At 45.1% G+C, this 25,009-nt stretch overlaps 1 protein-coding gene across 1 annotated transcript in view; it reads left to right on the forward strand.

Annotated features, from left to right (window-relative positions):
- The window catches only part of LOC144785427 (glucagon receptor-like), a 127,055-nt gene that overhangs the window by 24,282 nt on the left and 77,764 nt on the right, over positions 1–25,009 (forward strand). The window contains exons 4-8 of the mRNA XM_078664340.1: positions 4,923–5,044; positions 5,987–6,093; positions 7,672–7,828; positions 23,808–23,967; positions 24,255–24,315. Coding sequence (XP_078520466.1) covers positions 4,923–5,044; positions 5,987–6,093; positions 7,672–7,828; positions 23,808–23,967; positions 24,255–24,315 — 607 coding nt within the window. The remainder of the gene's footprint in view (positions 1–4,922; positions 5,045–5,986; positions 6,094–7,671; positions 7,829–23,807; positions 23,968–24,254; positions 24,316–25,009) is intronic.

The following is a 25,009-nucleotide window of genomic DNA, read 5'->3' on the forward strand; positions in this document are numbered from 1 at the left end:
CAAAAAGTAATCCATCATCACCACCGCAAATCTCTCATTCACACCCTGACAATCAAATGGTCCAAATATATCAATTGCTACTCTTTTCCATGCATGTTGAAGTAGAGCCAAATGAAATATGGACATTTCTTGCAAGGTGCAAGTATTGTCTCTACACATGCAGTGTATGCAATCATGAACACATCTTTCTATCTGTCTATCTACACTCAGCCACCAAAAATCAACAGGGCCAACTTCTTCATGGCTTACATTCCCTCATGACCTTCGTGTAGCAACATAAATAATCTTTGACACAATTTGGTTTTTAAAACTAACCTTTTACTTCTCCTTACAATACCGTCCATCAGTGACAGTTCTTCTCAAACTTTTTTTGACAGTTCTAACTCTTCTGTCTTCCACCCCTTCACGAGGTAACGCTTCAATCAATTTTACTAACACAGCATCTCCTGAAATTGCTTCCCTCTGTTCATCTTCTTCAATAGGTCCCATACACCCCTCACTGATTTCTGCTACCAACCATTCTTCCACATCAACTCCAGTATGAACACTCATTGATAACCTTGGCAAACAATCTGCATTGATAGTTTTCATGTCAGGTACATACTTAATTGAAAACATGTACTCCTGGTGCGGTACAATCATTTGGTAATATGTAGTGTAGCTTTACTGGCCCTTGTCGTGGAGAACACGTCCACCAATTGTCTAGGATCGGTGCATAACTCAAAACCAGCTCTTTACACAAGGATCTGGAAATGCTGCACACCCCACCAGCCAATGCCTCCTTTTGTATAGCGGAGTATGTGTCCTCCACACCCCTCAGGGTATGCTAAGCAAAAGCAACCATTCCCTCACGTCCTTTACACCTGCACTAACAAGGCTCCAAGACCATAATTACTGGCTTCTGTCACAATGATGGTACCATCATTGAGATCTAATGGTTTAAAAACAACAGCCTTGTTGAAGGAATTCTTCACAGCTTTAAATGCCTGTTGACAAGATGTCGCCCATTGAAAATGTACTCCCTTATTCCTGAAAGTTCGTAACACATGAACTCTCTCAGTGAAATGATCCACAAACTTGGAGTAATACTCTGTAAGGCCCTAAAATGACCGTAACTGTTTCTTGCACTGGGGAGAAGGTATTTTTTCAATTACTTCCACCAAACTGAGTTTGGGTTTAACACCTTCGTAAATTAAAGTGTGACCTAGGTACTCTACTTCTTCCATAGCAACTTTGAATTTATCTAGACCGATGGTGAGACCTATCTGCTCCAATCGTTGCAACACATCACCTAAAATGCAATTGTGTTTTTACTTGCTCACACCCCGATTAACACATCATCATGCAACACTAGAAGATTTGACAATCCTTGCAAAACCCCTTGCATGACCCCCTGGAACACTGCTGATGCAGAAGCAAGTCCAAAAGGCATTCAAACAAATTGGTACGTACCTTCAGGCATTATGAAGGAAGTCAAATGCTAGTATCTCTTTAACGTGTAACCATACATGATGACGGACACTAGGCAAATCAATGGCAGTGACACATCTGTCACCAGTCATACTCACCAGCATTTCGTTTATCCGAGGAAGAAGATGATTATCTATCCATATACACTCCTTCACATCCCTGAAATCACCACACCTGCGTATATTGCCTTAAGATTTCTTTGCAATTATGGTTGGTCTCAATCAGTTAGAGGCTTCAATTGGTTCGATCACACCCTCATTACCTAACCATTGCAGTCCCCCCCCCCCCCCGTAACAGTCTCTTCAACGCAAGCGGAACGTTCTGCACTTTGTGCACCTTGGGCAAAGCAACCCTGTTAAGAACAATTCTATGTTCAAATTTCTTCAAACATCCTAAATTCTTCCCATACAGTTTTGTAAGCGTGAATGGCGAACACAAATCAGCACAGACTTCTACCTCCCTACCATTCATTCTGACTGTACATTTTGGGGACTATATACTTCACTCATCACATTACAGCTGTCTTTAAGTTGTGACTCCACTCCACACACCACTAACACTTCAATCTCATCTTCTTGAATCATGCTTTACTTCTCCTTGTGTAGTGAGTCTTCCTGTTCATTCACCAAATGGACTGCCCTCTTAGAATGATAATTTTCAGACATTCTACATACTCTAGAGAAATAATTCACTCTTAGAAGCAGGGCAATTGCTCACTTCAGCTGTTAGTTCATTAGTTTTGCATGTGTTTTTGTTTTGCATGGCATTTCCATCACACATTCCCTCTTTCTCCATACCTCCCTTAACTGTTGTGCTGCCTAATTCCTTAACCTAGCGTGAGGTATTCGCCATGTGTCTAGCTACATCTATTGCTCTTTCTAATGTGGGATACTTTAGTCCTAACAACCTCTCCTGGATCTTCAGATGATTGTTTGCTCTAATGATTAACTGGCCTCTTATAATTTCATCTTGTATATCCTTGAATTCACACGAAATAGCAAATCTTATCAGGGCAGCTACATATTGTTCAATTGTTTCCCCCTGCATCTGGGCACAAGAAAATCACTTGTGCCTCTCGACCACAATGATCACATTTAACCCATAATTCTCTTCCAATGCCTTTGAAGCACTGGCATGCTCTTCATCCTTCTCTACATCAGAACCTGCATCCCCATTTCTACTTTTCTTCATGGGCACTAGCAAAGTTGTGAGAACTTTCCTGCCATCCAAACACAAACTATGATTCGAAAGGGACAATTTTTTTTTTGCGATGACATTTTCCCCTCCTATAGCTTTCAAGTATTTTTTGAAGGTTTGCTTCCACTCATATGGAAGCCCAGGCTTTTGCAAGTATGATAGAGGTGCAGGTATAGATTGTGTAACCATGACTGTTGATAGGGAAAATTAATCACCAATTTTTCTTCACTTTTCCTGTCAGCACTATTTGCAAAAACATGTATGCCATTCGTTCACCACATTCAGGCCAACACACTCAAGTCAGCATTCCCGGCTTCCAATTGCCCTAAAACCAACGTCACTTCTTCACTTCACTTCTTCACACACTGAGGTCAGCAGTGTAGTGTTCTGCGACACAGTTCAGGGTGGAGACAATAGCTCATCCAATAGAGTTCTCTTGGGGCAGAATTAACACCTGACTCTGGTTTTCTCTTCCTTTGAGTCCCACATACAGAAGCCCTTCCCTAGTAGAGCATGCTGCCTCCTTGTGCAACCGCTCTGCTTTCAACCACCAGAAATTGGTAAGCGCCCACAGTATCACACAAACCTTCCCCCAGCTAAACCCTTCGAGGCTCGATCTTTACCTCAGACTTCCTCATGTGCCATCAAAGGGTCGGCCACCGACATGCGCTCTCCAACCAAACATTACTGCTGGATCAGATTCCCCACACGGCTCAAGCCATCATTCAGTTTTCGCACATGCTAAATGTACCTGTGCTGCTAACGGCACAGTACTCATGACGAGACAATTTCCTCATGCCAGCCCGTGCTTTAGCCTGGAATCTCCCAAAATCTTGCTGATTTGCCCATACCTACCACAGTGTTTTATGCAGGCTTCACCTTTTCAAAGGACATCACAACGTCACAGGACCTTAGACCAGGTGCCGTATGTCGTCCCTCAACTCGGCTGCTTCAGATAGATATTACTTGAAATGTCCCTTCTCCTCCGTGGAGTCTTCTTCCTTAAGTATCCCACCATCATCACCAATTTTAAGAAGACAGCATGCAGGTCTTAAATTAAACAAAGCTTTACTCAGCTCCATAAAATGACCTTAGACGTGTCCCTGCCTCTCAGCAACTGTCTGCTCACTCCTACGTTCTTACAGGCAGATTTATGTCGGCTTGCGCCACGTTTACGCCGCCGTTGCGTCACGTAACGGCGGCGTAAACGTGGCGCATCCCTGCGACCCATTTACAACGTGACGCATCTAGGCAGATGCGTCACGTTGTAAAGCCCTGCGCCACATGTGGGCGTACCGGCGCAGGGTGGGCGTTCCGGGGCAGGTGCGCCTCGCAAAAGTGCCTGCGTGAAATCTACAAGATTTCACGCAGGCACTTTTAGGCCAATGCTGCATCAAACCCCTGCGCCTGCTTGAAGCAGGCGTAAGGCTTAACGCAGCATTGGACAGATAGGGCCCCCCAGAGCTTCGCTGGAGCTGCGTCGTGCTTGCGACGCAATTCCAGCAATGCGCCGCCTTTACGGCACAGATGCGTCACGCATCTGTGCCGTTTTTGCCCCATGGTGCGCCGCATTGTAAATGCGGCGCACCATGGGTGGCGGAGCTGCAGCGCATAATAACTGGCGCATCCCTGGGGATGCGCCAGTTATTGTAAATCTGCCCCTTAGAATCTTTCTTCCAGATTCCTGAAGGAAGTAGCAGAACATAACACTGACCAAGGAATGCCCCAGACTGCAGCTGGTTCTCTTGAGGTGTCTCACTCATGGCCTCATTGTGACTGTCCTGATGCGGGAGTTGTTAATTGCACACTGCTGGAGTTGCATAATTAAGGGGTAATGTGGTCTGAACCCTGAAAATTCCAAGTGATAAGAAATTAATGAGATGAGTATTAATTGTGACTGGCATCTCCTGGAAAAAGACCAGTGGTCCACTGAAACTTTGTAGAAATCATAATTACTGACGAGGTCAGTTACAAGGTTATAAGGCCCATCAGGAATCAATGGCCTCTTATATTGAGGGCCTTACCATAGACCATCAAAAGGTGTCACGCCAAGCAATATTCTGAAGTTACTTTGAGTTTATACTGCCACACTATATATTTGGAATGGCATCAATGTGGTTTCTTCAAGACTTCATGAGAGAAAATGTAACTTGGGATTAAAGCTGAAAGTATTTAGCATGGAGGCACGAGGATCTGGAAAGATGGCACTAAAAAATGTGTTTTCATGTAAAAAGACCGTTTTCCTTTTCTTGCAGTGAAGCATGGCGTTGTGAGTCGGAGGTGTGGTCAAGATGGCCGCTGGGTGACAGGGAACAGCACTCAGCCATGGCGGAACTCTTCCCAGTGCGAAGAGGAGATGGAAGTGGCCAAGGAGGAGGTGAGTGAGGATGACTTACCTTTCCATGTGCTGCATATTACTTGGCAAGGTGTAACTGTGTAGGCATGTAGGAGGAGGTGATCGCAAAACATCCCTAAGGCCATCTTATAAAATATTTGCGGGATAGCTTAGTATACTGTTCAAGAACTGGCAGATAGTCTTGGCGTGGTGCCAGAATATTGATGTCAGGATATTGTCTGACATAAATATTGTGTGTTATATATCAAATAAAAAAATATAACCCCACTGGAGTTACCAACCTAAAATCTAACGCCAAAGGGACAATGTTTTAAAATATTTTTTGGAACACAATATGTTTGTTAGGTGATATTTATGTGTTCAACACTCTGACATCCAACCAGTTGGAATAAATATTAGAAAACCTAGACCAAATAACACAAAATTATTTAAAATATTATTTATGTCATTGTATTTTTGTGAGGTAATATTTCTGTATATGATACTCTGGCATACAGCCAGCTGGCTTGTGTCGTTTGTTTAAGCCTTGTTGATATTTTCAAATCATAACAAATAGCAACAATTTCAAAGTAGGAATCAAGATGTAAAAGTCCTCTATTGATTGGGCTGTTTTTAAAATATCACTTGTATTGGTAGAAATGTTCTTGAACTTGAAGATAGGCACCTTTTTATCGTTGGTCAACCTCTTCACTCCATATTCCCAGAATTAGACTTTTCTAATCCACCTGGCTGTCTGCTTTGTAATCATTTTTAATAATGGGAGGCACAGGAATTTTGCCTGACACTTCACCAAAAATTGTGGAATTTTTGTCCTGTAACTTTAAGCATTTGTGTGAAACGTGAAAGTCACAGGCTTCAATTCAGTGGGTGGGGCAACTCAATCATTCATCCTTTTGAGGTTAATAAGATAATGGTGCTCCTCTGCGAATAAGTCTAATTGGCCCTCATTTTCCCCTCTCCTAGGAAGGAACGCGAAACTTAATGGTGAGCTTCAAAGTGCTGTACACAGTGGGGTACTCCCTGTCCCTCCTGGCCCTCATCTCGTCACTGCTCATCCTCACCGTCTTCAGGTATATTCTTCTGGACGAGGGTGCCACGGGTAAGACCTGCCCACAGATCAGACACAACTCACCAATCTAAGTGCCAAACAGGGGTGACCAGCGCTTACCTTATTTCCAAAAAGAGGCTGAAAGACTGAACTCATTGACCACTCAACTTCATTGTTGTCCACGGTTAAAATGCTTAATTTGTGCCATGTTTGCTGGTGCTCAGCACTGGCACTTATCTGGAAACACTGGCACATAGTTATCAGAGTCCACTCATGGTGGTGCTATCTGCCTATTTTGTGAGCACAGAACATTATAAGAACATTTAACTATTCAATATACTTTAAAAAAGTAATAAAACTAGAACTTACAGGCCATTCTTATAGTTCAGGGTCATCTAGAATAGTACAAAAGGTCACACTTGAGTGTGACCTAAGTGGGTAATGCTGGCACTGGCATTCAGCAGCAGCGGCGGGAGCTGTGGTTGTTCCCAGCTGCAGCAGACACCTTAAAAATACCTTGGGCCCTTGCACTTAGCTTGTTTTTGCTTTTTTTTTAATTTTTTTAGAAATTAAACACTGACTGTTTTCTAATATGTCCCTGGTATAGGAGAAAGTTTTCTACAGACCTACCACATTTCATGTAGTGTCAAATGCTGTGGGAATATGAATCTTGAACGAGGTATGATTGCCTTTTTAACCACTAGTGCTCCTGAACCACTATCTGCAGCCTTATGTGGTGGGAGAGAGTGGCACTGCACAAAGTCACAGGCCCCATCCAGCCATTCTTTTAGTGATTCATTGTGGGAATAAACTGGCCCAACAGGAGCAGGGATCATCATTTTTATACCATTGCCAAACGTGATGTCTCTGTAGAAGCAGTGGTCTCATCTAACGGCAGCAAACCTACACCATTTGCATGAATGCCACCTGCCGAGAGGGGTATGCACTACCTCCATATATGCTTACACGGGCACCACAGCAACCTCTCACGGTGAAAGCTAACCAAGTTCTCATTGTATATTCACATTGTTCTTTACAGAACTGTGAAACCAGAAGCTGCTCTACCAACTGAACTTCTGGCTCTCATTCACCATTCACAACAGCACCTTCTGCTGGGAGAACTTGGAACTGCAGGTTTCAGAGCTCTGCAGGGACAGATTTGCTTTAACGCTTCCCACAGCACCTCCTGCTGGAAGAGCTTGAACTGCAGAGCTGTAAGAATCTGCCAGGCAGTGCTGCTGCATTATTTGCAGCAAAGCATACCACCTGGGAGTCACCAGTATTTTAGGAGTTGTGACAACCCCCAAAGCCAATGATCCAAGACATTTCTGCTCAGCAGTTTGTTTGGGAAGAGTACCCTTTGTATGAGTCACTAACTACACACTTCAATATATTCTGCTGCTAAATACCGTGAATAGCTAATCCAGAAGCCAGAAATTGCTCATGGTTAAGCTATTATTTTGTTGCTTGTTCTAGAGGACTTCTAAGATTTCACCTGCCATAAAATCCAAAGATTTGATAGTGATTTGTTCTTTAAATTAACAATATTGATATTCCCTCTTAAATGTTGTTTATTTTGAAATGTCCTTTGTTAATGCAGGAAGCTGCGCTGCACCCGCAACTACATTCATGCCAACCTTTTTGCCTCCTTCGGTCTGCGTGCCATATCTGTGATTGTCAAGGATGCTCTCCTAGAGAAGAGATGGGGTATGGAACTCACAGAGGTCTCTGACTGGGAAACACTGCTGAGCAATGAGGCAAGTATACCAATATGAATTATTCCTTTAGGTTGTGTCATAAGTGTGGATATAATGCTGTTCTAGAATTAGACAACTCGGAGATGTAGGGGTGCATGCACAGTTTTTAGTTACAGAGCAGTATTTCACCCCAAAAAGGTTAATAAAATATCGTTTGATGCAAATGTTGTGCCAAAAAAATTGTGAGGTCAAGAATATCATGGGACAGATTATTGAAGATGAGAATATTGTTTATTTTACATATTTTTGTTGTATCTGGGTGTATATAGTCCTCTGGTTATGCTTATTGTTGTCTTGACCAATTGTTACGTTTATTATCTTTAATTTTGCCTGTCATATTGTTAAACCCCTTTATTAGTGCATGCTCTATTTGTACTTGTATCCGTGTTGGCTTGTGTACGGCTCAGGTCACTGTCAGCACCGGAATGTATGTCTTCAGTGTTCCACACAAGACAATTGAGAGCAACCGGAATGGGATACAGGTGCTCTTTGGGAGGGAGGGGGTAAGTCAACACCAAGACCCATTTTTGTGTGTGAAAATGGCCGCTTTATTGAAGACAGGTGCATATCACAAAGTCCAAACTAGGCCAATGTCTTACAAACTAAAACCTCACTATACATAAAATAGCTGATCCTCCATTCCCCCACCCTTACCCCTACGATCCCGGCATAAAATCCCCCACCCTGCCGATAACATAACATTGCATAACATTCCTTAGCAATCCCATTCCACAATATTGCAGTTCTAAACTCCTGCCATCTAAAAATAAACTACCACCCTATCTGTCCTTCTGCAACTGTAACTACCTAACCTCTATTCTAAACTTATCATACCTGCCTAACCTTTCCCTGGCCCTGCCCACAAAACTTCCAACATTTAACTAAAAACGTCTGCCAATCTGGCCAACTTTTTAACAACCCCACTGCACCTGCTTCAAGCAACTGAATATACAAATCACCAGAACCCTATGCACCCTTCCCCCACAAAAACAGCCAAACCCTAAAGCATCCTCTCCGAAACACGCCCACTGAAACCCCTAAGTAAAGGGTGGGAGGGAGGGAAAAAGCTAAATCCTACTACACTCCCAGACACCAGGTCACCAAAACCTAAAATGGTGGCTGGGAGAGGGAGAGCCAGCCCCTTATAGCCTATATATTGGGGCTTTCAAAATGAATTGGGCTACGTTTGGGCTATTCCCACGTAGCCCAAACAACTTTACAAAATGGCCGCTGTCGGCCACCCCTCCCCCTCCCAAACTGCCCGGGGGGCAGACCTCCCGGGGCTCGTCTGCCCCCCCCAAAACCTCCATCTGCGTTCATGGCTTTTTATTTCTGTGAAAAAAATAGAAATGAGTTCTATGATTTCCTTTCATCATTATTTGTTGCCTTCAAGATTGCTTTATTAATTAGGCAACAGTTTGTGGAGCTTACCTGCACTCTCAGGTTTTGAAGAACGGAAGTATTTCATATGAAACCAATCGAGTGAGTTTAAATCCTTAATGTGCAGTCTCAGTGTGTCACTAATACCAATGTGATGTTTCTTGAAGGAGAGAAAGTTTCACTAATTTTTCAAGGTTGGATTCTGTTGCAGGTAATTCTGATGTAACTTAAACACATGAGCATGGTTTACGAATGAATGCATGACTGCACTTCTTACATCAGTCTTCCTAGCAGTGTAAAGACGCTTAGCAAAGAAAACATGGCAGCCATCTTAGAATGATTTTTGGTGGTGGCAGCCCTGCCAAGTGCCGCACATCAGGTGTTAAACTAACTTATTTCTGTGTGGTGGTCCGCATCACCACAGTCAAATCAAAAGTCACACTTTTAAAGCACCTCCTGGGCTGTCAACAAGCTGGAGCACTGCTAAATTAACACAGTAACAGAAAGCTGGCAGCCACGTGGTGTGCGCTGTCTGCAGGCTGGCTTAGGGGCTTGTCCAACTCGCTCTGGGCTCAGGCAGACGAGGTGACAATGTTACTAATTCACCCACGGAGAGGCTGGGCAGACAGTTGCCACCAGGGGCGCAACTAGAGCCAAATTTCGAAGGGGGCTAAGAAAAAATGTCGGGGGGGGCTGACTCTTCCAGCAATAGTTAGAGTGGAGATGCAGGGACTCTAGAAGGGGTGAAAAAACAACAAAGACTCATTTACAAGCAAATGGTCTTTTAAAGACCTGTCAAGTACTCGGGTGCGGCTCTGTGTGTGCCCACGAAGCTGTCTCAGCCCGGGCTACGACACACAATGGGGATGGAGGGGGTGAAGCCCTTTGATCCCAATGGGCGTTGCACGCCTGGTTACCAAAACTTTGTTGACTTGTGTGCCCTGAACGACTGCCATAATGGGACATTGCCATCACCCACGGCCCGTCCTCCATCAAAGTAATGGTGCCTCAACAGGCACAGCAGGGATCCAGCAGCACTGAGCCATGATCAAAATGCCACACCGGCATCAGTCCTTGACGGAGGCCACTGTTGCAGGGGGAAGTCATCAGATGGGATGGTCCGTACAATGACAGCATTGCAGTGCTCAACGCGCCACCGTAAGTGTGACACTGACTACTTTTTAAGCCCATTATCTGCTTATTTCGTCTCTATCCATTCAACCATATCTCACTATTGTAACGATCCCCTTCCACCGATGGCTGCTATTGAAATTTCGTTTTAATCAGATTCATTTGTTATTAAGTGATCTGAAGGGGTGGAGTAGGCCGGAGGATGCCGCACCTTGTAAGTGTGATGACTACTCACCCCAAGACACGATGCATTTTATGTTTCTTTGTCCATTTTATATTGGGGGCAGGTTAAAGTTTATCTTTCCATTGTTAAAAAAACAAGGGATTTTTGCAGTATAAACCAGCACTACTCTACTTACAATTAATGGAATTTCCGGTAATCATGTTTGGTGTTGCAAGCTTCCTTGTTGCATCTATTCGAAGTAGGAAGACTAGATTGGCAGTCCAAACGGTGCCAGATCACCTAACACACTGAGTTACATGGAAAGGGATAAATTGATATAATTGTGTAATCGTTTATTAAAGGCAGTAAACCATGAAATTCTGGAAACATCTTTGTATGTATGATATATATTTGGTGATACTGTTTTTTTATAATGTTTTTAATGAGAATCTATCAAATTCTGACACTATTTTGTATTATGTATAGTATACTTTTATGGGTTTTATTAATCGAATAAAGTGGATTTTCATTTGATTTGATTTGACTACTTTTTAAGTAGCAGATAGTTTGTCACTTTATCTAGACCTGATCTGTTTATTCAGAAAATAGTTGCGGGTTGTATTACGGTTTCACTCACCTATTGCACAGAAAGACACTAACTCCTCTTCATCAGGTTCTCACAAATATCACTAGCTCACTGTTGTACTTAGCGATTTTTTCACTAATGTATAGTCCTACTGTATAACCTACTTCTTTTGGAAATTTTGTAATTCTAGCGCTTATGTAACTGTCTGTAGCCATTCATGCAATGCCATATTTCTACTATACAGCTCTCTGGCACCTTGGATAATGTTCACACATAAGTTAAAAAAAAGTTCCCTCCTTCTTCCCCACCATACCAATGATTCTATTTCTGGGACATCAGCCCATCTCCTGTCATAGAGGCGCTATTTGTCCGGTGAAGGTGCTAGAGCACCGCACGTGAAGCCTCAAACCTTTCACCATCTCAGTTGTTCTGTCAGCAGAGCAGTGGGTTATTTCTGGACATTTACACCCGAGTCATGGCACAGGCAGCGAGGTCTTCTAGGCACTGTCGGAGCTAAGTCAGGGCACGGGCAGGGAGTGCTTTTAGGCACTGTTGGAGCTGAGTTCCTGACCCACAATAATAGGAAATAAACAGAGAAAGCAAGGAAAAACAACCACAGGCAGGGCTGTATCTGTAGTCTGTCCGATTCTTGGCGGTATAGAAACTGACATTCCTTAGAGGTACAAGTGTACTTTAACTTTCTTCATTTCTTTAAGCGTGAATTAACAATGCTTCAATCATTACATATATTACTATATTAAAATAATTTCAACATTGTTATCCAGATCTGCGGTGATACTTTTTCAATAAAAAGATAACGTTTTATTTGATTATTGTATTTAACATCTCTTCTCTGCTGATAACATGCTAGTAGTCTCCATGTATGACTAAGCAACACGTTTGCATTCCTGCACCTGTGCATGTAGTGTACTCTGAAGTGCAATATCTGTCAAGGAACAGTAGTCAGTCTAAGTATGTGCTATTTTATTAGCAGAAACCTAGGCAGTGGAGTGCTGTAAATAGTGAAAGGCAGGAATAGTCAGCGAGTGATTGGAGAGGTACCTGGTTTCTGAGAGGAGGTGTGTTATATCACTGATTGTGCTGTCGTGTTCTTTAACCCCTCCCATGCTCGTGACGGAACCGTTCCGTCACGAGCCTCGGGTGGGCTGTGCTGGTGACGGAACTGTTCCGTCACGGCCCGCTCGCCGCGCCTGCGCGGTGCGACTTCCGCGCCTGCACTGATGTTCTAAAGAGCGGGCGAGGCCGTGACTGAACCGTCACAAGCACAGCTCACCCGAGGGCCGTGACGGAGCGGTTCCGTCACGAGTACGGGAGGGCCGCGCGGCCCCGTCTCCCCCTTAGCGCTGCGGCGGAATAGCCGCCGCAGCGAAGGGGTTAAAAAGGTGTGTCCACAAAACTTTCCTAAATCGGAGCAGTGGTGAGTCAGTCCCGACTGATTCAGGGATGTTTTTCCAGATCCTTGATGCATAGATGGAGAAGGTCTATTGCCTGTTGTATCATTGTTTAGAGTTTTTGGTCGCCAGTCTGGTATGCGCACGGTTAGCTTAACTACGTGTGTTTGAACACATGATTCTGAAGACCATCTCATTGCTCAAATGGGTGAAATTTCTGATACTTATATGTTTCCCTCATCTTCATTGCTTGATTTTACTTGCGACAAAGTGTCACTCATAGTCCTTGAAATGTCACTCATAATTACACTGAAATTGTGAAAATGTGACACATTGCAATCTAAAACCATGTCAGCTATGTATTTGGCTGGCTTAAACATAAGCGCTGTGACTGGCAAACACAAGCAATTGCATGAGGCTATTAGGAAAACGCGGTGGTTATCTTTAAAATGTTATGAAGGAAATTTGTGCTTGTGTATAGAAGTGTACAAAGACTCAAGGACTCCATATCGACCTCCTTAAGAAAAGCCATTAACCTCACGTTCATCAATGTAAAGTTGGCGTGCGTGACATTTTTCCTTGATCGCGATCGTCAACATCAAGTTGGTTAGCGCGAGTTTGGAAAACCAATCTCCTGGCGAGATTTCCCAACTTGTGGCGGTCAAATTTGTTATTACGAGTGGTCGCGTATGCTTGCGACCCCTCGAGTTGAGAAACTGTCCTTCACGTTGAGAAAGCTGCTGGTCGAGTAAAAATCTACTCGAGTGGCGGAAAGGAAGCAGCGCCCACTTGCACTGTGCATGGTGCCATTCGTGATGATTGCACAGTGCAGACAGGCACCTGGCCCTGAAAATCATTACGAACAGCATTTATCTAAAGAAACTCTGGCACTTACGTAGCTCCGCATAACGAGGCTGAGTTTTTTTTTTTGCACTCCGCGACCTCCGCCCAGGCTTACCCAAAATGATTAAGGCACTATTACTTAGTTGTCTGGGAACTATAGCGCAGGACATTTTTAAACACTTACCTGAAATAGACCCTCTTCAGAACAGTTTTGGCACCTGAGATGTTTATCATGAAGATGCTAAAAAGGCTTGAATTGAGGAATAACTGAATTGTATTGTTGAAAAGTAAAATGTATTTCCATGTAAACAAAGTAGTGAAGAAACAGTTGATGAACTTTTGGCCCAACTCAGGATTTTACCTTCATCATGTGATTTTGGATGCAACATTGACACCTATCTTCGAGATCAGTTAGTTTTAGGATATTGTAATAAAAAAATACAAGAAAGACACTTACAGAGTTATTCTGTACAGCTAAAGTGATTGAAAGGTCTATAGTGGCAACTAAAATACTTGGAATTAATTTACAGCTAAAAGGATTGAAAGGACTATGGTGTCAACTAAGGCACTGGCAATTAATGAACAAAAAGAGGAACTGAATGTGAATTCAGTATGCATGGATGAAACTATGGGTAAAAATTTTGATTTTGAAAAAAGAAAACATTTAATTGTTATTGTTGTGGGTCACAAACACATTTAGGTAATTTTGTGCATTGCTTTGCAATGAAACAGAAGCGTCTAAAATGCAATAAAGTTAGTGATTTTGCTAAATTACTTCATTCTAAAGAGATTTAGAGTTATAGCTTAAGCAATAAAAAATACAAATATATCTACTGTACACACTGAAAATGAGTCAGAGTTGGAAGAATGTCAGGATAAAGTTCGAAATGTCATTTCTACAGTTGCGAATGAACTTCAAAGTTATGTCAAAAAGAAAGGACTGTTTTGTAAAGTTAAAAATGGTAAAAATTGAAATACTTGTGATGGCTGATTCTGGCTAACCAATCACTATATTGGATCAAAACACATTAAAAAGATTTGGGGTTTAGAATTCTTTATACACAAGCGATATGTCTCCTAACCCTTTTGGTGGTATTGAAATTCAAATGTGTGGTTGGTTCAGTGATACCTTGGTCATACAAGACACATGCACCAAAACCCCAAAAATATATGTGGCTATCAATGATAAGGATGTGTTTGGTTGGATGGGTGAAGGATGCTTGGGTATTGTTCTCAAGCCAGGTTCTGACAATCCTGTTCAGTTGGATCCAAACCTTGTGAATGAGTCTTGTGATGCTCCAATTTTTTTATAAAATACATTCTGCAATGCATGTAGTTTTTGATGTTGACCAATAAACAAAGTGGACAAGTCCTTTTGCAGGTTTAAGGCACGGGATTCTTTGCCCAAACTTACGGGTCGATTAGGATGGCGGACGGACAAAGTCCGTCCGCCATCCTGTCTGGGGCAGGGACCGTCCGCCACAAGGGCGGAGGTACCGTGCCCCAAATTAGGATGCACCCGCCACAGTGGCGGGTGCATCCCGCATTTTTTACATTGCGGCGGACGGTGCTGAAAGCACAGTCCGTCACAATGTCAAAAATGCATGTTGTGCGTTTCACAGCACAACATGACAGGCACCGCGCGGTGCCTGCCATGTTGTACTGTGAAACGCAGGGGGGTACCATAGGTACCCCCCATGTGCACCCCCCACCACCCCCATCACCCTGGGGGCCCGCAACGGGCCCCCAAAGCAAAGCCCGTATGCCTTTCCGTGGCGGCATTGCCACCACGGAAAGGCATCTGCAACTGGCCATCATAATATGGCTGGCGGTGTCTGGAAGACACCGCCAGCCATATGAACCCTTTTCCCTGTAGACCTCCAATCTAAGCGGATACAGAGGTACATTACAATACCTCACGGAGAACGCCGAAAATAATTTTTTTACCCATGTCCTAGGACCCTTTAATTAAAACCTTTACAAGGGTGATTCCTAGAGATATTTTTATCATCTATTCACACTGCACATAGCACTTCACCACTTTCTCATGTATAACCTGCTGCGCTGTAACTCAGGCATTGAAGCACAGCTGGATTGCATTAGGTGATCCAGCTGGGGCCCGATGATGAAGCATGCCACCTACCAGGTAGGTGGGTGAGGGGTTTCCAAAAAAACAACTGTGGTTGTTTGCGCTCCTTTTCTGTCTAAGTTTGGGCAAAGAATCCCGTGCCTTAAACCTGCAAAAGGACTTGTCCACTTTGTTTATTGGCATACTACTCAGGGAAGAGGACAAGTCTATCTTTTCCTTACTCTCTAGTTGTTCCTTTGTTTTTGATGTTGTATCAAAAATTGATCTGGTATTGGAGACATTTTCTTGTGTTTGGTTGTGTTGGCTGCGTTAAGGGTTCTCTCAATATTGTATGTTTTTAAAAAGCATGCCAGACCAGTTGCACATAATGCACAGTATGCTCCCCTTAGTGTATGTGAAGATCTTAAACGAATGCTTGACAAAGTGTGTGAAGAAAATATTATTATCCCAAGGTCCCTTATGTCCTTGTCCCATTCATTGACAAAGTGGAGATAACCATCTCCCAACAGAAAGAAAGACCAGAGGAATGCTGGGACCCTAATACTGGCCTTCCTACCGGAGTACATAAGCAGTACTTACCCAGCATCTCACCTGTTCTTTTTTTGTCTATCAACATAATGGACGTGGTGTACTGGTGCTGCTCCTTCTGGACTGGAATGGTGTTCTTCTCTCCTTCCCTCACCCGACAGCCTGGCTGTGCGGGCGCTGGGTTTCCTGGTCTGTCTCCTGCCCTGCCTTGCTTGCTGGGTGACAGGACTGTTCATGGCCAGCGAGCTGCCTGGCCATACGGCCCTTTGCCACTGGTGTATGGCCTCCCGGGTGCTTCTGAGTCGCGTGCGCATCTTCCTGAGGCTGGGCCCGGTGGAAGACGTGCTGCGTTTGCACTGTTCCTGGCCTTCCTGCTGTTGGGGTGGGAGCCTTGCTGCTGGTGGTGTTCCAGCCCCCACTCTGGGTGAGTTCCGCTTAGCGGTTTGTTCCCTTTCTCCCTGTGTCCGATGTACCTTCATCTTTCCTGGGACACTTGGCTGCGTTTCGCCGGTGCAGCTTGTCTCCTGCTGTTGCTGTGCTGTGCTCCACTGCCTTTGTTTTTTGCGGATGTCCTTTTGTTCCTTGGCTCCTCCTCCGCCTACGTTTGGGGTGGCGTGGAGCAGGGACCATGTTTGGACGGCACTTTTCACATGCTCCTGGGTTCCAGCAGGTGCTGTGCGCTCCGTTCTGGGGTGCTCAGGGGTGCTTTGTTGGCCTGGCCTGCCTCGGTGGGTCCTCACCGCCTTCACCGCTGGTCAGGTGCCTCGCGTGCCTGGTGCGTATGTGTTGTCATGGCACCTGGTTGGGGCTTAGTGGCGCCGCCTTCGCCCGCTTGGCCCCATGGATCCACAGTCCTTCAGCACTTCCTTGACTGCTGGGGTGTGGATGTGGCTCTCGGCACACCTGCCGGCCTTGGTGCTGGGTGCCATGGGTTCGTGCCTCGGGTCCTGTGCTACTGGGCAGCTTCCAGGGCGGTGTTTTCTCCCTGCATGTCAGGCTACCTCTGTGTTGCTTTGCGTCTCTTTCCACATGCTACTTGTGCCTCTGGGGATCATTTTGCTGCATGCACATGCCCCTTGTGGGGTCACTCTGGCCTTTTGGTTATGGTCTTCGACTCACACTCTGTGGATTAGGTGTTCAATCCCTGGTCTTTCAATGAATCTGTGTGCTCAGTTAGAAGTGTTGCATTTGTACATTTCTTACATGGGGTCGTGGGCGTTGGTTTGTCCCACTGGGCGCTGCCTGCTTCGTTCCTGTGCTGGCTGTGCTCGCTCTGTTTCGCTGATTGGGCCTTCGACCTTCGGCCCTTTTGCTTCTGCGTCTCTTTGCTGTGGGGTGCTGTGGCCTGGTGGTTAGGTCTTTGCCTCTTGCTCGTCGGTTCTGTGTTTACTGCCTGCATCTCTTCCACCTTGTCTGCCCCTACTCTCAGCCTGCAGCCTTTCCAGCCTGGCGACTCCTGCTTTTGTCTGCTCTCGGTGGTTGCCTCCGTCTTCCCGGTGCTGTGCGTTCTCTCGGCTTGTGTGCCTCTGTGTTTGGCCTGCTTGATCCTCATTAGTGGGTTCGGACTGCTCCTCCCTTGTACCGCTGTTCATGTGGTGGGCTGTTGTCCGTTTCCTTGCTCTGGTGGCCGGTCCTGGAGCCTGTGCTTCGCCTGCTGTTTGGGTCCTGTTTGGCCTGGGGATCCCTGGTGCGCGGTGCCCCTTTATTCCTTCGTGTATTGTGGGCTGCCTGTTTGTATCCTGGGCCTCCTGCGAGTGGGCCTTGTCCTCTGCCTTTGGGCTGTTTCGTGTGGACTGGCTGGTGCTGTGTCCGGCAGCTTGGGTCTTCTGGGCTGGAGTTGCTCTGGCGCTTTCGTTGCGCTGTTCCTGGCTTCTTGGCTTGGTCCTTGTGTTCCCCTGCTGCTGCTGCGGCCTGGGGCACAGTCACCCCCTGTCCTTCTCTGTTCTCAGCAGTTCTGTGGGGTTGGACCTGGTTGGTCCCTGCTTGGGTCTCTGCCTCTGCTTGCCAGGTGCTGTTGGGTCTCCGCTTGTTTCTCTGGGGTTGCCCTGGGCGGATCTTCTGGTTCCCTCCCGGCCTTTGGCTTGCTTCGGTGGGTCCTGGCCATGCCCTTCTCTTTGGGTCTGGATTTGCCTTTCTCCGGGTTTCACTGGCAGTGCTGCTCGGTTGGTAGCTGCTCCCCCTGCGGCCCCCTGTGCGCTGGTTGCTTCTGCCTGCTGCTTGTCTCCTCCTGTTTCTCGGCTGGGGCTGGTGTGCAGCTCCGGTCCTCTTCTGATCCCGTTCCCGCTCTGTGCGCTTCCTTTTGCTGGTTGAGTCCTTGGGGCCGGTTGTGGCTGTCGGTGGCCGGGGCTTCTGGTGTGGCCACCGGTCGTCCCTCCCTGCCTGCTCCTGTCCTTGTCTGGCCTCGGGGTTTGGTGGAGTCCAGCCTGGTTGGTGCTTGGTTGGGGTCTGCCAGGTGCTGTGGCTTTTTCTGGCTGGTGTGGTTGGGCTCCTGCGCTTCCTTTGGTGTGCGGTGCGGCTGGGGTCGGCCTCTGGTGGTCCTTTGGGAGCCTTGTTGCTCCGGCCCCCTAGCGGCCTGGCTGTTGGCTGTGGTTTGGGTTTTCTGCCCCTGGTGTGCCTGGCGCCCGGGTTGGTTGTCCTCCTGCCCTGGCTTGATGGAGCTCCTTGGGCTGGGGGCTGGGGGGGGGCTTTGTTCTCTCGCTCCACCCCACCCCCCACCCCCCCTGAGGAGCGTTCGCTGCTTTGGTTTCCCTTTCCGGTGGTCCCTGGGGGTCAGAGGTTTGTGCCACTGCAGTTCTCCTTGTTGGGGGTCCACCTGGGTTCCTGGTGCAGTTGCTCCCTGTGGGCTCCTGGTCTCCCTTGTTTGGCGAGGAATGGGTCTGCCAGGTGCCTGGGTGGGGGGCCGCTTGGGCTTCTCTGCTCCTGTGGGCTTTTTCGGCGCCTGTTGGTCGCCTTATTCCGTGCCTTTGTGCTCTGGGTGTTCGGGCATGGCGCCCCAGTGGTGTTGGCCGTGCCCTTGTGTGCCCTTCTGGGCCTACTCCTGCCGGCTGTTCTCTTGCCGGGCTTGCTGCACCTCTGGTTGGGTGCCCGCGTTTTTTTTTGCCTGGTTCTGCTGGGTTTTCCTTGGCTGCAGTTGGGCTTCACAGTCCCCCCATTGCCCCGGTGCCCCTCCTTTGTTGGCCCTTCTTGTGGCTGGGGGCTTACCGCCCTGTTTGCCGCTGGACTGCATCTTGCCGTTCGGGCCTGTGGAGGGGTGTTCTAGGCTTCTGGATTGACATGTAAGGGGTTGCCTCCGGTCGCTCCTTCTCTGCTGGCTTGCTGCTGCTTCGGCATGGCCTCCGGCTGTGCCTTCTTGGGCTTGCTGGCTGCTCTGTGTCTTCTGTGCCGGCTCTAGGATGTGTTTTGCCTGGCGTCCCTGGTCCTTCCGGGTGCTGTTCCCGGTGGGTGTCTGGTCTTTGGCATGCCCCCTGTCCCACCCCCCATCCCTGGGGGGGTGAGGTCCTGTGGTGTTTGTCTAGCCTCTGTGGGGCTCTTCCCTCCTTGCTGATGGTTGTCTAGGGTCTGGTGCTGCTTGTGCCTCTGGCTTTTCTGCTTATTCTGGTTTCCGCTTGGGCAGTTGACTCTGTTTGTTTTCATCCGGGCTTGCAATGTGGTCCGGCGGTTGTATGCTGTGGGTCTCTGTCTGCCTCCTGCACTATGCTTTGGTCTGTGCTCTGCGTGGGCTTCTTCCCGTTGCGGGTTGGGTCAGGGTCCTCCTGCTTTGGTGGTTTGCTTGTCTTTGGCCGTGGCTTCCGGCTGTTTTCTTGGCCTGTGGCCTTTTCATACCGGTTTACTCCTGCTCTGCTCTCCTCTCCAGTGTTGGGTGGGGTCGGGCCTGGTTGGCTCTTGGTTGGGGGTGCTGTGCGCCCTGGGGTCTTTCCGCTGCTCCTGCTGTGATTTGGTGTCGGGCCCTGGTTCGGTTTGCAGCCTTTTCCTTGTGGGGCTTTGGCCCTGCTGGCTCTTTGGGCCTTGTGTGGCAGGGTTTCTGGGTTTCTGTTCGTGTTTTCTCCGTTTTTTTGTGGCTTGGCCTTCTCCTGGGTTCTCGCTGTGGCTTCACCTTCTGGGCTGGGTGCTTGGTGGTTGTCGTTGGTTGCCCTGGTGGTGCTGGTCGTTCTTTCCTGGGACCTGGGCTGTTTCCCGTTTTTCTGGTTGGCTGCATCCTTGTTGGGGCTGTGGCCTTCTGCTCTCCTTGACTCAGTTTCCGGTCCTTGGTTGTGTCCCTTTCTGGCGGGTTCTGGCTTCCTGGCTGGTTTCCTCCTGCAGTCCCCCCCCCCTTTTTTTGTGCTTGCTGGTTCAGAAGGTCGTTTTTCTGCTTTAGTATTCTCCACTTTGTCAATGAATGGGACGAGGACATAAGGGACCTGGGGGGTAATGCTCTATTACTTACCGGTAATCTTCATTATTCTGGGTCCCATTGTCCTCGTCCCATTCATACCCCCTCCCTCCCGGGCAGCCAGACTTCCTGTGTGGGCTTGGTTGTATAGGCGGGGTGCTGGGTAAGTACTGCTTATGTACTCCCGGTGGGAGGGGCAGTATTAGGGTCCCTAGCATTTCTCTGGTCTTTTTTTCTGTCTGGATGGTTATTTTCACTTTGTCAATGAATGGGACAAGGACAACGGGACCCGTAGTAATGAAGATTACCGGTAAGTAATAGAGCATTTATCCAGTTGAATGTTCAGAGCGGGATTTGGGTATCACTATTGCACGGAAAAAGAATGGGGAGATCAGATTGTGTGTGGATCTATGTTTTTTGAATGAAAATATAATTGTTTAATGTCATCCTCTTCCAAAGATTCAAGAGATGCTTGCACAAATTGGAGAAAGTAAAATCTTTAGTACTATAGATTTGAAAAGCACAGATCATCAGATCATACTTACAGTTGAATCACAACTCATTGCTTTCATTACTCTATTTGGAGCTCATAGGTTTCTCAGATTACATTTCTATTTGACATCAGCAGCTAGTGTCTTTCCAAGACATATGATTATTATGTTTAGAAATGTTTCAGCTGTTTTGTTATATCAGGATAACATTTGAATTTTTGCTTCTGACATAGTCCAGCATGATGACATATTTCAGATGGCACTGACCATTTTACAAGAACAAGGCTTTTTGCATGCACAGACAAGTGTAATGTAAGAATTGAAGAAACTGAGTATTTGGGTCATCTTATCAGTGGCAGGGGTATTGAACCTAAGGAAGAATTAATCAATGATATAAAAGGGCTGCCTACCCTTACAGACAAGGACTCCCTAAGATTGTTCCTAGGATTCAGTGAATATTAGGCTTGCTTTGTCCATGGTTATTCCATAGTATCTGAACCACTAATGAAGATTTTAGGAAAAAATCAGTCGTTTTGTTGGAGTGATCAACAAAGTAAGTCCTTTAAAAAAGTCAAAGATTTAATGGTCACTACTAATGCTTTTAAAACCTTTTGTTTGAGGTCAACCCTGTGAAGTTATTGTGGATGTATGAGCTGTTCTTTGCCAAAGAATCAATGGTAAAGAGTGGCTAGTTGCTTGTATATCACATACCCTTAAATGAGCTGAAAGTAGGCATAGCACCATTGAGGAAGGCTTTAGCTTGGGTGTGGGTGGTGAATAGACTCAAGACATATGTGTGGGTTCACACGTATAGGCTATTAACAGAGCACAAACCTTTGGTATATTTTGTGAGTGTCAATAGTGTTGGGAGAGCATCACCCAGATTGGTTAGATTGATCACCACATTACAGGAATTACATTTTGACAAAAGCTATGTTCCAGAAAAGATTAATTTTTTAGCTCATTGTTTATCCAGGTTTCCTCTTAAATATGCTGAGTGTGAGGCTGATAAAGAGTTTATTTCCCTAATGAATGTCTTACTGCTGCATTATATGCTCTATCTTGAGTACATTCAGGTATTTCTTCGGCAGAATGGCGTGATGATTTTTTTAATTGATCAAACTCATAAACATAAAAGATTTTTGTCAAGTGCAATTGGAATTGAGTGCAAAACTAGGGATATTTGCAAGAGGTCTTGTATTCATACCACCTGATAATCTAAAATATTTTTTTTATAATCTTGCACATGAAGGCTATTTGGGCATAACTTCCCCAAAGAAGATCTTACTTAATAATTACTGGTTGCCGGGTTTAGATGGAATGGTTGAATATCTTGTCAACAACTGATGAGAATGTTTATTGTAAAACAAATGTTGCCATGTTAAAAAACTGCACTTATGACCATTGACATGTCTAAAAAAAAACCCTGAGAAAAGATTGCTATTGGTTTTTTAAGTCCTTTTAATTGTTTGTCTTTTGATCCAAGCTAACTGACTTTGTAAATTATTAGATTGCTTGTTATAATTTACATATTAAAGAATTATATTATGTTTTATGTTTTTAATGTATTCATTTTATAACAGTATTGTTTTTTAAATTATTATCTATTTTAAAAATAAACTCTAACATTTTTATTTATTTTTGTGAGTGTTCCAGTTTTAGGGTAACATGGTGAGAAGTAATTTAGGTTTATTTTTAATGCTCTTAGTTTGTAATTTTCTTATAATTCTTTCTAAATATAATTGTTAATTTAGCAATTTTCGTTTTTAATATTTACATATATTATATGATGTTAAAATTAATATATATTTTACATATTTGTTAAAATGTGTTTTATGTTTATTATACTTATATATAACATTTTGTGGGAATAGTAGATTTGAGCCTTCCAAAGTCCAACACTATTCCACTGCTGCTCATTTTGAAGTGGGAATAGTAAATATGACCACTCCAAGGTCCAGCACCTTCCCTGGTGTTGTTTATGTTGCAATGAGCATTGTAAATCTCAGCCTTCTAAATTTTAACACTTTCTCTAATGTTGCTTACTCTGGAGCTAGAATAGTAAATCTGGCCCTTGCAGAGTACAACACTTTCCCTACTATTGGTTACATAGGAGAGGAATTGTAAATCTGACACTTCCAAAGTCCAGCTCCTTCCCACATGTTGCTTAGTTTGGAGTGGGGATAGTAAATTTGACTCCTCCAAAGTCCAACATCTTCCCTACTGTTGCCCAGGTTGGAGTGGGTTTAGGAAATCTGACCACTCCTAAGTCCAACATTTTCCATTCTATTGCTCCGGTCTCAGGGGGAATAGTAAATCTGACCACTCCAAAGTCTCTATTTATGCTTAGGTTGTAGTGGGTATAATACATATGAGCCCTCAAAAGACCATCACTTTACTACTGTTGTTTATGTTGTATTGAGTTTAGTAAGTTTGATTAAAAGCCATACTTCCTCACAGGTGCCTTTTCTTTTTATAATTCCTGGAATGCCGTAATGAAACAGCAAACAAATGTCTTCAACTAAACACTCCTAAGGCTCAATGTGTGTTTTTATAAAGCTGCTTTGATGCATCCATCTGCCATTCAAGTGACTTTGCTTCAAGTGTCCTATCTAGTTTATTCATGATGCCTCAGCACTCAAGAAAGGCTCCGCTCTTCAGGCTGACAGAGTGTGTGCGGGCGGGGTACAGAGTTGCAACTCCTGTTGTCTTTGGTGGCACGTAGAACAGTAGTTCGGTTTCCTTAGTGGGGTCACCAGTCCAGACATTTAATGTTGGAATGGAAACTATTTCAGCCTCAAACAGTTGCAGTAGGCCTGGGGTTGACAAAGAAATGGTGCATTCATTTCAGTGACATTTAGGCCTTGGATCGCTTGGCTGATAAATCTCTTGCCTAATTCAAGGTGTGTTATCATTGTCATTCATTTGTGTAAAAAGTAGATAAGCTCCCCCACATTTTAATTCTATATCTTGTTTTTTTTCACCAGGCTGCTATTGGCTGTCGTGTGGCTCAAGTCGTGATGCAATACTGCATTTTAGCCAATCACTACTGGTTCCTGGTGGAGGCTGTCTATCTGTACAAGCTTCTCATAGGAGCAGTGTTTTCAGAGAAAAATTACTACACTCTCTACCTGTACCTGGGCTGGGGTGAGCAAAAAGCAACTAACTTCCTAAAAACCTTTAGTCATTAAATATGAAGACGTTTGCGATAAGCTTCAAAGAATATGGAACACAACCAGGCCTGCCCAGGGTGCGGTTGCGGTGATGGGGGCCTACTATTTTCATATTGGCACAGCCTTGGTGATTATGCAGGCAGTCTATCTACACAGATTTATAGGAGGAGGATTAATGTGAAGAATAGCAAATTTACATAATTGGATTTGGACAGCTATGCCTTCTCCTGTTTTTTACACTGTATTCTTTGTCAATTGTAGGCACACCTGTAGTGTTCGTGGTTCCCTGGATGGCTGCAAAGTATCTGAAAGAGAATGCAGAGTAAGTGCAGTCAATGATAGCAGGCACAAACAAATCTGCAACTATCACTCTTTCTCATTTTGTTATGTTATGCTATGCTATGTTATGTTACACCATATTCATAAAGCGTGTGTACACCAAGAAGTTTTCATGGCACTGTAAGTGCAGCTACTTATTGGCAGGGACAGCATATGAGCTGACTCTCTCAATCATGCATAATTCCAAAGCACTTCCCACGTAGAGCACACTGCATTCATGCACTTCTCCAATCAAACACAACAATGCCATATTTATACTTACAATTTCTATCTCTAACTGCTTTTTGCTTCACTACTGATAGTGCTCAGTGGCCGTTACACAAAATTAGCCCAACCTGGTCAACAGCCTCAGCAACAAAGATTTGTCACCTGGGCTACAGTACAAACCTACATCATCCCAGAAAAACACAACCTACAGAGTAGCATGCAACCAGCCAACAAAACACTTCAGAATCTTGTTAGGTGTATGAGGTGCTACTTCAATGATACTAGCATGCAATATGATAACATCTACTGCCCTATCCCTGATCAGATACTACAAGGATATGAAATACTCCTGTCTCATCAAGAGTATTTTATGGTGAGGTTATGCTTCTGTGCTGTCTGGCTTTACTATAATACATTATTATCTGCTTCAAAATCAAATGAATAGGGTTAAAACATTCCAACATACTTGG

Source organism: Lissotriton helveticus, chromosome 10 (genome assembly GCF_964261635.1).
Source record: "Lissotriton helveticus chromosome 10, aLisHel1.1, whole genome shotgun sequence".
Taxonomy (NCBI): Eukaryota; Metazoa; Chordata; class Amphibia; order Caudata; family Salamandridae; genus Lissotriton; species Lissotriton helveticus.